At 43.8% G+C, this 14327-nt stretch overlaps 3 protein-coding genes across 3 annotated transcripts; all 3 read left to right on the forward strand.

Moving 5' to 3' along the window:
- The first annotated feature begins 3375 nt into the window (after window positions 1–3375).
- Window positions 3376–4263, forward strand: LOC137888274 (odorant receptor 131-2-like). The gene has a single exon (XM_068731634.1). The coding sequence runs from the start codon at window positions 3376–3378 to the stop codon at window positions 4261–4263; it is 888 nt and encodes a 295-aa protein (XP_068587735.1).
- A 1820-nt stretch (window positions 4264–6083) lies between these two features.
- Window positions 6084–8780, forward strand: LOC137888275 (uncharacterized). Its single transcript, XM_068731636.1, is given in 3 exon segments — window positions 6084–6896; window positions 7060–8359; window positions 8362–8780. Coding segments are annotated over 3 exon segments (2502 nt in total). The 3' UTR covers window positions 8751–8780.
- A 4352-nt stretch (window positions 8781–13132) lies between these two features.
- Window positions 13133–14074, forward strand: LOC137888348 (odorant receptor 131-2-like). Its single transcript, XM_068731731.1, has one exon. The coding sequence runs from the start codon at window positions 13133–13135 to the stop codon at window positions 14072–14074; it is 942 nt and encodes a 313-aa protein (XP_068587832.1).
- Window positions 14075–14327: the final 253 nt, after the last annotated feature.

The raw sequence follows: 14327 nt of genomic DNA on the forward strand, positions 1-14327 counted from the left end.
CACATACATGAAATTACTGTGTAAACAATCGGATTTATGAGAATGATGGGCCGGTCACAGGTCACAACACTGGGGTTATGACTCTATTAGCCTTGTTATTATCTGTCACTGGATGGGCTTAACACTAACTTTGTGTCCAAGGAGCACATGTGCTAGTAAGATGGAAATCAAGGAGCACAAAAAAACTGTGGGGGGCCCAATAAAAATGTATCAAATAATGTTTTAACTTAATAAAGCGATACAAGGAGATATTCTTAACTAAAATTATCTAATTAATAAATAAATTATGTTAGGTCAATTATCTCGGCCTTAAATTGTATTTCTTTAATTAGTATGTAATTATTTATGCTTTTAACTGCTTTAACTGCATTAACGATATGAACGATGAGAACATGTCTATAATAAAGTAGTTATTTTTGGTTGTTAAACTAAGAAAGTAAAAATTCAGCTCAGTCCGTTTAGACACAAAGGATTTCACTGGTCCAGCAGCTTTTGTTAGCAGGTCGTCTAGCTCACTTTTACAACATCTTTCATTTATTCAAAAGCCATCTTCTCTAAAACACAAGTTAACGCAGGTTTTCTGAAGACGTTCCATCTGGATTCTGTTGGGCTTTTGGGAAACACTTTCTTAGTTGACTTGGAATGCCATCTTTTGATGCAGTCTAGTAAAGAGTTAGAGCCTTAAGATGTAGAGCCTTTCTGCAATTTTAATGTGTAGCATGTTCTGCATGAATAACAAGTTATGAATACATACACCCGAAAAATGCAAAATTCACTTATATGACTCATTCTAGGTAAGTACAGGACGTGCAAAACTTAAAGCTTAAGCTCTAAGGATTTTATCTGAAAAAATGAACACTCTAGCTAGTAATTCTTATTACTGACTAATAGTTTTGCTTTCAAATCACACAATGGATGTTAGAATTTTTAAGGAGAGTGCAGAGTTCAGATCTACTTTGTTGCTAGGTCCTCTCTAAGGTAGGCTAATGTAACAAGAAGTTAGGAAGCTAGTAACTAGCCAACCACGCATTTAACTTACAGGCTTTTCCAGTGTTTGCCTAATGTACCCCAGTTAATAAAAATAACCCACATGATTTGCATTACTTTGGAGCGTATACCTATATAACTATTCACTACTGTTTGTTGGTAACAGGGAAAACAGTCTGAGGCAGTGGCAACAGAGATGTTGGTATCTGTTCCTGGCTTTAGGCTTGGAGAACTGTATTATCAATAAAGTCTCATCAAGGACAGCTTGAAATAGGAAACATTATTTACATAATATGTATAAGTTTATTTACAACTACATGCAATTTCATATTTAAGTTTGAATATGAGTTCAGCCATTTAAGATTAAGTTAACTTTTGAGTACAGACATTGAAGATTGAAGTTTGCTCCATTTACATACTTTGGACTTGTTAAGACCCACCTGAGGCATTAATCGTATCAATATTTAATGAAGACATGATGCTGAGTAAGGGTTTGGATATTTAATGAGTTATCAAGGGATTGGGTCAGCTGTGGGGATTTCTCTCTGTGATACCTCAGAGTATTTCACCAAACTGAAAACAATATTTTCATAACAACAACACACAATTGGATTATTTGGAAAAGTTATCAGAAGTCAAACTTTTACTGACTTGAATCTACTGCTGTTTTTCAGTTTTGTTTTGGGCATTAGATGTTAAAGCAGAATAGTTTAAAACCTAACATAAAAATCTTTTATTAGTTTAAACTTTTTTAAGACACATGGCCATTATATGTCATATCCAAATTCTTGCAAAGGGACAGAACTGAAGTGGTAGGCCGTTTTGGATTTTTGTCCGAACTAAAAATGTTTTAGTTTGATATCACAAATGGGCATGGCACGTGTGCTCTATAGCGTCCTCAAATTACTTTAGCCTTCTAAGGCATTTCTGACGCCTTTGGTTCGTGGCAGGCCTCGGGATAAATTTGCTCCAAAATTCCCCAAATTTGGTATGCAAATTGCTCTTATCATTTCAGACATATTTCACATGGCTTTTCATTTCATTCAGTGCCATATGTCACAAAAAATTAGTCAATGGCGGTAGGGAGTGGTGCCGGTCAATTAACGTGGACTGACCGTGGATGTAATAAAAGAAGGGGCAGACCGTTGACAGATTCTCTACAGAGGTACATTTTTTTGGCCCTCTCTTTACTCACCACAGCCTCTTATACTTATAACCCCCTGATCAACCATGTGTGTCTTTATGGAGTCTCGGCAGACATCATTTTCTAGATTTTCATCCAAAGACTAATGGACAGTGGGAGTGGGAAACCAAAAATCTAGGAACTCACAAGATTCACAAAATTACATATTCAGTGCTGCTACAGGTACATCCCCATTTGAGTGCTCCCTGCGTTATCAGCCTCTTCTTTTCCCTTCTCTGGCGGACGGGATTTGTTGTCCCGTCGGTCCAGGCCCACTGGTGCGCGGTACACCGCCGCACTGTTCAGCACTGTACATTGCGACCAACACTAGACCTGATCCCAGCTCAAGCTCCCTTTTACTGCATGCGCATTCATGCCATGTTCCACGTCTTCTTTCTAAAACCTGTCTCCACCGGTACCTGGTAGATTGGCAGGGATACAGCCTTGAGGAGCACAGCAACACATCCTTGTTTGTTCCCTGATCTTCAGGAATACAGTTTGCTCACATGCCTGCCTGCCAACTCATGCCACCACGCCAAATAGTCACTATCCATTCTTACCCTCCTTCCTGCCATTCTCCTGCTATTCACTCATCCTAGTCATCTCCTGCTTCAGTAACTCCTGCAATATACAGTATATTCAATTTATACCTTGTGACAATTTCACATCTTTTTTATTTATTTATCATATAGTAATGTTCTGTTGTAGCCATTCAACAGTGAACTTATCATTTGTTTCACCTATATCGGTCAGAGAATAAGTTGAATATTATAGGGACTGAGCATCTGTCACACCCACATCAGGATCAACACACCACACCTGGTGGTGTGAAAGCCCAAATGATGACCATGCTGACGTAATGATGTACAATTAAGGTGGCTTGAGGACAAAGCATATAGGAGTTTGCAGGAATAATAACAGCACAAGATCAGCTCTGCCCTTGTGGATATGAACTTGGCCTCTAACCTCCCGACTTGACTGCTCAACATTGCTGGATAATTTGGCTTTCTGCACTCCAAATTATATTCACGGTGATGGAAATGGATGACATTTGATTTTTTGGCACGACAAGCTTTACTTTGGATGTTATATGGTCCACTAGTTCAACTGTAGGAAGCATGCATGCAAGGATCATAATGTTGTATTTGCTGCAGCCTAAGGCCAATATCACTGCTAGTCTGCTACGTCCAGACCCATATGAGACTATGTTGTTTGGCTTGTTATCCTTCGGGTCAATCTGTTCTTTCTTCTACATTAACTGTGTTTTGCTGTTCACCCTGAGGAGTAAGCAGATGTTTTGTGAGACATCCCGATTCATCCTGCTGTTCAATCTGATCTTTGCAGACATTTTTCAGCAGGTACCAAGCCTTCTGCTTTACTTACTGTCTGTTTTGCGGTTGAAAATGTCATACTATGCATGTGGTGTCCCTGTTATGCTCTTAATTTTCTTAGAGTCAATCTCCCCTCTCACACTGGCTGTAATGTCACTTGAGAGATATGTGGCTGTGTGCCATCCACTGAGGCATGCTACCATCTTCACAGTGAGAAGCACAGGCACAGCCATCGCTGTGGTGTGGACCTGCGGGTTTATCCACGTCCTCATTCGAGCTCTCTTGCTGGTATATGTGTTCACAACGATCTCTGTATATCTGCAAATGAATGACTTTTGCTCTAAAGAACACTTTTTTTTCGCCCCGATCTTTAATGATTTTGAAAAAGTGCATGCCAGCACTCTGTTTCTGTCGGTGGGTGTAGCAATCATCAGCGCCACCATTGGTGTAGCGCTTGTAGCCAGGTCGGCTTCAACAGACAAAGAGTCGGCCAAAAAGGCTCTTCACACGCTTCTGCTTCACCTGATTCATCTAAGCCTCATTCTTGCCGCATCCTTGTTCTCCACCATCATTGTAGCCATAGCCAGAACTGTGGGGAGATCTGCCCTTATACGCATTTACAATGTATTTTTTGTGTTCTTGGTTATCCTTCCAAGGTGTCTGAGTACTCTCATCTATGGACTCAGGGATCAAACAATCAGACCTGTCCTGTTGCAAAATCTGGGCTGTCGGTGGAGAAGCTCAATTTTCCTCAAAAAGTGACGATTTAAAGTGAATGCTTTTTAAATACAAACTCCAGTTTTCTGCCGGACTGCCAGCAATTTACCTAGATGGTTGTTTTCTGATCATTGTACACCTTTCTCAAAGATGCTGCTACATATTCTAAATGACAGGTACAATAATAAAAGTCTGTGTTTTTGTACCATTTCAAGAAGTGATTATTGGATATGCATTTATTAAATGTCTTTTAACTATTCACATACTAAATTAGTTAGTAATTATATGAACTGTCCTACAAACAAGGCTTCTAAAATAAATGATATACAAGAGCAGTATGTACCACAGTGCATACTATATATTCACACATATAAGACAGTTTGAGTTTGGTAACTAACATCATTAATTAAATCATATAGCACCAGTTTTGTATAAATTTGAACAATAATGCACCGTTCATGAAAATGGTAAGACTGGCCTAATTACAGCGTATTTATTGGAGGTATCAGGTCTTGATATATTTCATACTTTCAAATATTTTCCAATGTATTTTTTTCTGATCTGAAAAGGAGATTCTGTTGTTCCATTATCTGACGCACAGACATCAGAATCCCTTTATTGTCCAAGTACATGCGCACAAACAAAGAATTTTACTGTTTTCTCTCTTGATTTGCTTACATGGAAATATAAATAACAGCTAGGAACAAGGACAACAAGTCTAGAATAAAATAAATAAAACGCTATGTGAGTTGTAAACAATTAAAAAAGTGCACAAAAATAAAAGCTGAATGGATATAAACAGACTGGGTGATTATTTACAGTATAAAATGTAAAAATGTCAAGACATTTGACTGACTTAATTTTGTTCATGCTCATTTTGCTTTGTTACATTTTCAAATTGTCGAAATTACATTTTAAGTCCTGTTTATAATCTATTTATTAGTGCTGCAGTAAATAGTAATGCATCAAATAGTAATGCATTTCCTGTAGATGTCCTGTCCAGTGAAATGCTTCAACCTGTGGCTTGCAAGCTAAAGTGTTTTAGATGCCAATTACTGTTGTGCAACCTCTGGTATTAAGATGTAAATGAGGTGGTTTGAGCACTTTTGGTCAGTAACAGTTGTGTTAAACTTTGGCTACATCCATGCCAATACGTTTTCGTGTAAAAGCGGCGTTTTAAAACAAAAACGATCTCGGTCCACACGGGCGTTTCAGCAAATTATTCCCGTCCATACAAGCAAGCCTGAAAACAAACATCACATGACCATTCATGTACACTGGACATGTGGGTGCCGGTGTAAACAGGAAGTAGATTGGTTGCTTAGTTAAAACTACGACAATATGAGTAATATAGTAGTCTTTAATATTGAAAGGTTGTGCCTTGTCTTCCTCTATGAACTCAAACAGACACATTAACACTTACACATAAAAATGTACTAGATTATGGGTCAATGGCAGTGTATCCATCTCCTGGTGGACCAGCTGAACTTCTAAACTCACCTGCATTTGATAAGTATCTTGTTCCTGCTCTTTAAACTGTACTTAGGCCTGTTTTAAAGTAACCTGCTTTGAACTGTCTCGATAGCTGTACTTAGGCCTGTCTCAGTGGCCTCAGTTGTGAAGTGCTATCTGAGTTTCTGCTTGTTTGAAACGGCTTGTTTGATCAAGCCTGGTTCACTGATTGCAAAGGAGGAGCTTCCACTCCTGGCAGACGATGAGCAATCAGTAGATAGCTGTACTTAACCACTGCTGGAAGCGTCAGCTTTCAAGTGTCTGGCAAACAAAGGCTAGGGCAAACAAAGGCAACAGGCCAACTTTTTCAAGCCCGACTTCGTCAAGCTAAGACTTCTTGAGCATGTACTACCATGTGTTTGCATCCTATCTCTGTCCGGTCCTCTGCCCGGCGGTCACGTAGACATTGGGCAGCTTTCAGGAGCCGCGACCCCACTAACCTCATCTATCCTACTCTCTCAGCTCGGGGCGAGCAAGTGGTGGCGGGGGGACTCTGGAACTGCCAGTCGGCAGTGCCGAAAGCTGAGTTCATCTCGGGCTACGCTTCCTTGCTCTCCCTTAACTTTCTTGCTCTAACTGAGACCTGGATCACACCAGAAAACACCACCACACCCGCAGCGTTGTCAGATGTGTACTCTTTCTCTCACACTCCCAGAGCTGTGAGGCGGGGTGGTGGTACTGGCCTGCTAATTTCCCCAAAATGGAAATACTCTCTTGTCTCTGTTCCTCAGTTCTCCTCGTCCTCTTTCGAATTTCATGTTGTTACTGTCACTTATCCAGTCAAGCTCACCATTGCTGTTGTGTATCGCCCACCAGGGCCTCTTGGTGAGTTCCTGGAGGAGCTCGACACATTAGTCTCGCACTTCCATGACGATGGCTCGGCGCTCATCCTGCTCGGTGACTTCAACATCCAGACCAATAAGCCTGAACCTCTTCTTTCATTCCTCTCCTCCTTTGACCTTTACCACTCTTCTTCTCCTCCTACCCACAAGGCCGGCAACCAGCTGGATCTTATCTTCACTAGGCACTGTTCTACTGCTAACCTCTCTGTCACTCCCCTCCAGCTCTCCGACCACTATTTCATGTCCTACTCCCTCTCCCTATCCTCTGCTCCATCACTTCCTCCACCTACCCACATGGTTTCTACCCGGAGTCATCTCCGCTCCCTCTCCCCTGCTGACCTTTCCTCTTCTGTCACCTCTGCTCTCCCTGACCCTGAATCCTTCTCTCTCCTATCCCCTGATACTGCTACTGATCTTCTCCTCTCCACCCTAACTTCTACTTTGGACAAACTCTGTCCCTTCACCTCCAGGCCTTCTCCCTGATGATTTCGCCAACTTCTTTGACAAGAAGGTAAACGATATCAGATCCTCCTTCTCTCAGCCCCTCTCTCCCTGTCCAATCCTGCCCCCACAGCTCTCCCTCCCATCTCCACGCCCCATCTTACCCTTTCTGGCTCCTCTCTCCCCTAACGAGGTCCTCAACCTTGTTACATCTAACCGTCCCACCACGTGCTCCCTTGACCCGATCCCTTCCCCTCTTCTTCAGTCTATTGCGACTGAACTCCTTTCTTTCCTCACCCACCTCATCAACACATCTCTTGTTTCAGGATGCTTTCCCACGGCCTTCAAGGCCGCCAGAGTCACCCCCCTTCTGAAGAAACCATCACTTGACCCCTCTGATGTCAAGAACTTCAGACCGGTTTCTCTTCTACCCTTTCTATCCAAAACACTTGAACGTGCTGTCTTTAACCAACTGTCTTCCTATCTCCACCAAAACAGCTTTTTGGACCCTCACCAGTCCGGGTTCAAAGTGAGTCACTCGACAGAGACGGCCCTCCTTGCGGTGACAGAGTCGCTTCACGCCGCGAGAGCTAACTCTCTCTCCTCTGTCCTGATTCTCCTGGACTTGTCTGTGGCGTTTGACACTGTGAACCATCAAATCCTCCTCTCATCCCTCGAGGGGATGGGCGTCTCAGGCTCTGCACTCTCCCTGTTTGCATCCTACCTGACGGGTCGATCCTACCAGGTGACCTGGAGGGGGGCCGTGTCGGAACCACGCATGCTGACTACAGGGGTTCCGCAAGGGTCAGTCCTGGGCCCCCTTCTCTTCTCGCTCTACACAACATCTCTGGGTTCTGTTATTCGCTCGCATGACTTCTCCTACCATTGTTATGCCGATGACACCCAGCTGGTCTTGTCATTTCCCCCCGGTGACACCCAAGTGGAGACGCGCATCGCTGCGTGTTTGGCTGACATCTCGAAGTGGATGACGACACACCACCTCAAGCTCAACCTGGACAAAACTGAGCTACTGTTCCTCCCGGGGAAGGGTTGCCCGCACCGGGATCTGTCCATCACCATTGATGATACCGTGGTGACGCCAACTCGGACTGCGAGGAATCTGGGTGTGACCCTGGATGACCAACTGTCATTCTTGGCAAACATTTCATCCGTTACACGCTCCTGCAGATTCCTGCTCTACAACATCAGGAGGATTCGTCCCTTCCTGACTGACGAGACGGCGCAGGTTCTCATCCAGGCTCTTGTCATCTCCCGCCTGGACTACTGCAACTCTCTACTCGCCGGAGTCCCGGCGTCGGCCATCAGACCTCTGGAGCTTGTCCAGAAAGCCTGGTGTTCAATCGCCCCAAGTTCTCCCACACAACTTCCTTTCTCCGTTCTCTACACTGGCTACCTGTAAGAGCTTGCATCCAGTTTAAGACTCTGGTGCTAGCCTACAGGGCAGTGAAAGGAACAGCTCCTTCCTATCTCCAGGCCATGGTCAAGCCTTACACCCCCGCCCGACCACTTCGCTCTGCTGCCTCGGGGCGATTGGTTGCCACGTCGCTCAGAGGTCCTGGCGGCCGATCGACCCGGTCACAGCTGTTTTCTGTCCTGGCCCCACAGTGGTGGAATGAACTTCCCACTGACGTCAGGACAGCGGAGTCGCTGCCCATCTTTCGGCGCAGGCTGAAAACCCACCTCTTCAGGAAGTGCTACCCTGAGCCTTCCACTTAGCACTTATTGTTTTCATACTAGCTTGTTGCACTTATTGTATTCATACTAGCTTGTTGCACTTATTGTATTCGTATTACTTATAGCACTAACTGTTTTTCTTGTTTCTGCACTGCACTTTGGCTCTGAGTTATGCTCTGCTTCATGCTCTTAGATGCTTGTTTGGAAAAGGAAATGTACTTATGACTTCTGGTGAGGAGTAGTTCTTTTGATTACCAATGTTGATGCACTTATTGTAAGTCGCTTTGGATAAAAGCGTCTGCTAAATGACTGTAATGTAATGTAATGTAATGTACATTTGATCAACACACGTCTCTCACTCGTTTCCTCGATTTCGTTGTCTGTTTTCGCATTCGGAGCTCTGCTGGTGGCTGAAGTCTCTGTCGTACTGGAGAGCAATTACTGCTGTTTGTTCCTTTACAGTTTGTGTGAACTTCGCAATAGTTGTGAAGAACAAAATAAGCATTAAGATAGATACTTTATTCATCCCCAGGGGGAAATTTGTTTGTAGCAACAGCAAAGTTACAGAGTAAACATACAAATATTAAGTATGAAAAATGCTCAATATATACAATACAATAAAATAACAGAGCAGAACATATTACATTTAAGAAAATGAAATAATAAAGAAAATGCAAAAAATGCACAGTATATACAGTGAAATAGAATGGTATTAAATTAACTAACGAGGTAAACTTAACAGTAGTGCAAGGATCACCAACAGCAATCGGCAACAGTGTAGCGGTGTTATAGTCAATTGAATTATGATTTGGCCAGAGGTGATTATTATAGAGTGTTATAGAAGTGGGCAGGAATGTTCTCCTGTGTCTGTCCTTGTGACAGCGGCGCTGGATCAGTCTGTCCCTGCAGTAGGTGGTGGAGAGGGTGGTCCGGGTTATCCAAAAGGGATAATAGTTTCTTCAGTGTCCTCCTCTCCACCACCTGTTCCAGATAGTCCTGTTTACAGCCGATGATGGAGCCGGCCTTCTTAACCAGTTTAAGTCTGTTGGTGTCTCCAGCTCCAATGCTGCTCTCCCAGCAGACTACGGCAAAGCAAAGTGCACTGACCACAACAGACTGGTAGAACATCTCCAACATCTTGCTGCACACGTTGAAGGATCCAAGTTTCCTCAAGAAAAAGAGTCGACTCATCCCCTTCTTGTACACTGCGTTGATGTTGGTCTTCCAGTTCAGTCTGCTGTCGATGGAGACACCCAGGACCTTGTCCTCCTCCACCATGTCCACGTCCTCTCCCAGAACTCTCAGTGGCTGTGGAGCCGTCGTCCTCCTCCTGAAGTCGACCACCATCTCTCTGGTCTTGGCCACGTTCAGAAGCAGGTGATTTCTACCGGCCCACTCCACAAAGTCATCCACTATTGCCCTGTACTCCTCCTCCCGTCCGTCCCTTATACACCCGACCACTGCAGAGTCATCGGAGAACTACTGCAGATGGCATGACCCCGAGTTGTACTGGAAGTCAGTGGTGTATAAGGTGAACAGGAAGGGAGACAGAACAGTTCCCTGTGGGGCTCCAGTATCACTGACCACCTTGTCAGACAGCACACGGCCCAGTCGGACAAACTGTGGTCTGCCTGTGAGGTAGTCAGTGATCCAGGAGACGGTGGACGCGTTAACCCCCACCACCCGCAGCTTATCACTCAGTAGCACTGGTTGGATGGTGTTAAATGCACTGGAAAAGTCAAAGAAAGTGATTTTCACAGAGCCACCGGTTCCATCCAGGTGCGATTGAGCTCGTTGCAGCAGGTAGATGATGGCGTCGTCCACTCCCACATGAGGCTGGTATGCAAATTGCAGAGGGTCCAGTAATGATTTCACCTGCGGTCAGAGGTGGGCCAAGACCAGCCTCTCCAGCACCTACATCACATGTGATGTAAGGGCAACTGGTCGGTAGTCATTGAGGCCAGATGTTGTCGTCTTCTTTGGTACAGGAACCAGGCACGATGTCTTACACAGCACCGGGACTTCCTTCTGCTTCAGGCTCAGGTTGAAGAGGTGTTGCAGGACATCAGACAGCTGGATGGTGGAGGTTTTTAGGACTCTGGGGCTGATGCCAGATGTGAGACTCTGTGGAACTGTTGTTAAAAAAGAAAGGTTTAGCGAAATAGATGTTTTTAAATGATGCTTGAAAATGTCAACAGAGCTTGCCTCTAATTTTTTGGGGTCGGCTGTTCCACAGTTTTAAAGCATAAGTGAAAAAAGCTGCATCTCCAATTTTCTTTTTCGAGGGGTTTTGAGGAACCATAAACCAGAAGTGGAGGATCGTAGGGTTGGTGGAGGAACACAGAGCAACAGGGAGTCTGTGATATTGGCCGGTTGAAAGCCGTTTAGAGCTTTGTAGACAAGTAAAAGGACTTTAAAATCAATTCTGGAGGCTATAGGTAGCTAAGACTGGAGTGATGTGTTCTCTCTTTTTTGTTCTTGTTGGCAGTCTAGCAGCAGAGTTATGGGTAAGGAGTGTTGAGAGATCGTAGAAAAGTATGAAAGCATAAAAGTATAACTATTATAACCCGTAACCTTATTGATTCAAAGTATAACCATTAAACATATATACTGTTTTATTTGTTGATAGAAGTGATTAAACCTATAACCTGTTTTAATTCATAATAGAAGTGATTAACCATATAAACTGCATAGACGCCTTATATAAAATAGTCACTCAAAAAGTACTCTTCTTAACAGGACCAAACCAGTTACAACCAGTTACATTCTGTGTCTGACTTAGAAAGAGGAGGACTCATGTGAGTCTGTCTTACCCACTTATAGGAGGACAGAAGACCCTTCTGCTATCAGAGAGGGAAGCATGAGGAAGAGGAACGATAGACCCCCAAAAACGCAGGAACATCAGAGAGCTGACTGTGAGAGCCTGCAAAGAACATGCAGGAAGACAGCGGAGCAGAGAGAAGAGAAGAGGGGAGATACCAGGAGAGACCTGGATTATACAGCATCGCGAATGAGTGAAAACTGTTTAGAGGAAAGACCCCTTCAGAGTAGGAGTGTTAGAATTAGTTGTTGTAGCACAGAGACTGTTTCATTGACTTGAGATTGTAGTATGATTGTTATGTGAGAAACTTGAATAAAAACATAGCCTTACCATTTCTAAGTGTCAGAAGCCAAATAAAGTATTCTGGTTCTTTAAAACAGTTTAACCCTCTTCCCCTGTCCATAAATGGTGTGATAAGATGTGACAACTGAAACACGCAGAGGAGCTTAAGATAAGTTCCCTGGGTGAAGACATGGCAGTGTTAGTCATAAAATGGTGAGAATGTTCACAATAGGCAATAGTAAAGTACAGACAAAGTAGATAACTATTACATACAGGGTGCTAGGGTTGCATCCCATTAGGGCTTTACCGTAAAAGACTCTTAAGAAGACAATAATTCTGAAATCCTAACGATTAAGCCACGGGGTGAGATCGACGGTATTGTCCCGAAACCCAAAAAAGGAACCTAATCCTTGCCGGTGGGACAGCCAACGGAGTGACCACCGTGTTAGGTGCGTAAGACTTCCTCGCTTAGACACGGGGCAAGAGCCGCTCGCGCTTCAAGAGTTTGGAGTTTTGTTGTCTGCCGTGCCGGCATCTGATGACAAGATGTGGTCACGGTCCGCGGAGCGGGGCATCCACCAGCTGGCTCTGGGGGAACCAGCTTTGATCGGTGGCCGTAGAGATTGACCATGTGGTGCGCCGCGAGATGCTGGGGGACCTGGTGCGCTTGGAGACGATGGCTGCGAGGAGAAGGTGGGGTGGCAATCCCGTCAGCGGGGGAAAGTCCTGCTTATCCAGGATGCTGTACCGGTTTCTGAGCTGAATTTCTGCGCACTACAGCCCAGTGCGTCTGACGAGGAGTGGAGCTAGTCAGTGTCTTTGGTCTAGCACCCTGATGTAGCCAAAGGGCCTCCAAAGGATTGGCGGCGTGATTTGCCTTTGTTTGCATACTTCATACTACATTTTGGCCGAATCAGGCCACCACCAGAGAATTGAACAGCCGAGTCAAAAAAAATGCTCTTGTCACAAAGGGAAATACAATGACATGGATCACCTAAAGTGATGTAACCTTTAGGATTACATCACCCATTACTGTTTGTTTACAGATCCTATGCCTATGTGTGATGGTGTCACATGAAGTAGGTGGGAGGATTGAGTCCTTAAAATGCACAGGAGAACAAGAAAAACCTGCAGACCAGTTCTGCTCGCATGGAATGAGGAATGGCCTCCAATATGCAAATCTGGGAAAACGCATATGGATTACGTCGTACGGGTAATGTTTTTTGTTTGTTCTTCAATGCTATTTCAGATTATTCTACATTATCATCTGTCTGGATAAAACCTTTAAGATGTTCTATCTCGATATCAAGGGGATTCCATAATGTCATATGCAACTCAGACTAACATCACTGTTGGACAGCGGGGAACACTGGAAATTGTGTTGTTTTCTGCTCCAATTACATTACCATGCTGTGTGTTTCTCTTCATTAATGGGATCATGTTGTTCACCTTGAGGAGTAAACAGGTGTTTCGTGAGACCTCCCGTTACATCCTTCTGTTTAACCTCCTTTGTGCTGACACTATGCAAATGGCACTGAGTCAGTTACTCTACCTACTGGCTGCCTGTAGAATAACACTGACATATCCATTATGTGGAGTTCTTGCCATGCTCGCTGATCTCACAACTGCAATCTCCCCTCTCACACTGGTGGTGATGTCTCTGGAGAGATATGTGGTTGTGTGCTACCCACTGAGGCACACTACCATCATCACCATGAGAAACACAGCAGTGGCTATCATTGCGGTTTGGGCCTTCAGTTCACTAAATATCGTCACACAAGTTATTCTACTGTTAGATTTTCCATTTGAAGACCTGGAGAGCCTGCAGATGACAGATTTTTGTGCCAAAGTAAACATACTTCTCGGCCAAATGTCTGGTCTTTATGATAAAGGCTACTCTTATTTTCTGTTTGTATCAGCTAGTGTGGTAGTTATTTCCACCTATATTGGTGTGATGATAGCAGCCAGGTCAGCCTCCACAGACAAAGCTTCAGCCCAAAAGGCTCGTAACACACTGCTGCTGCATCTGGTGCAGCTGGGCCTCAGTCGCTCCTCGACTATTTACAACCCGCTGGTTATAGCTATCTCAAAAATCACTGACAGGTTAGCAGCCCTGCGTATCTTGAGTATTCTTTATGTGTGTATTTTCCTTTTCCCCAGATGTTTGAGCACACTCATCTATGGCATCAGAGACAGAACTATCAGATCCATCCTCATGTACAATCTATGTTGTAGACTCAGCTGTCACCCCAGCAAAGGCTGAGGTCTCACTCTTGACTACATTGAACTATTCAACCATTGCTGAATTTTTTCTTTTAATTTCGAACATAGAATATGAATAATATTTTATTAGTAGTAGTTCTCTTGTATACCTATGTAGTTCTCTTGAATACCTATGTTGAATACACTTCTTGTAAGTCGCTTTGGATAAAAGCGTCTGCTAAATGACTGTAATGTAATGTAATATATAAAAAATTAAGCTGATTTTGCTTGCTGATATTTATTCTCTATGTCTA

The sequence above is a fragment of the Cebidichthys violaceus genome, unplaced genomic scaffold, assembly GCF_023349555.1.
Source record: "Cebidichthys violaceus isolate CVI_PGR_0920_01 unplaced genomic scaffold, fCebVio1.0.p SCAF_53, whole genome shotgun sequence".
In the NCBI taxonomy this organism is placed as follows: Eukaryota; Metazoa; Chordata; class Actinopteri; order Perciformes; family Stichaeidae; genus Cebidichthys; species Cebidichthys violaceus.

Bases quoted from the DNA above. Each gene is read 5' to 3' on its own strand.
- LOC137888274 (XM_068731634.1), top strand. From the start codon at position 3,376: ATGTTGTTTGGCTTGTTATCCTTCGGGTCAATCTGTTCTTTCTTCTAC.
- LOC137888348 (XM_068731731.1), top strand. From the start codon at position 13,133: ATGTCATATGCAACTCAGACTAACATCACTGTTGGACAGCGGGGAACA.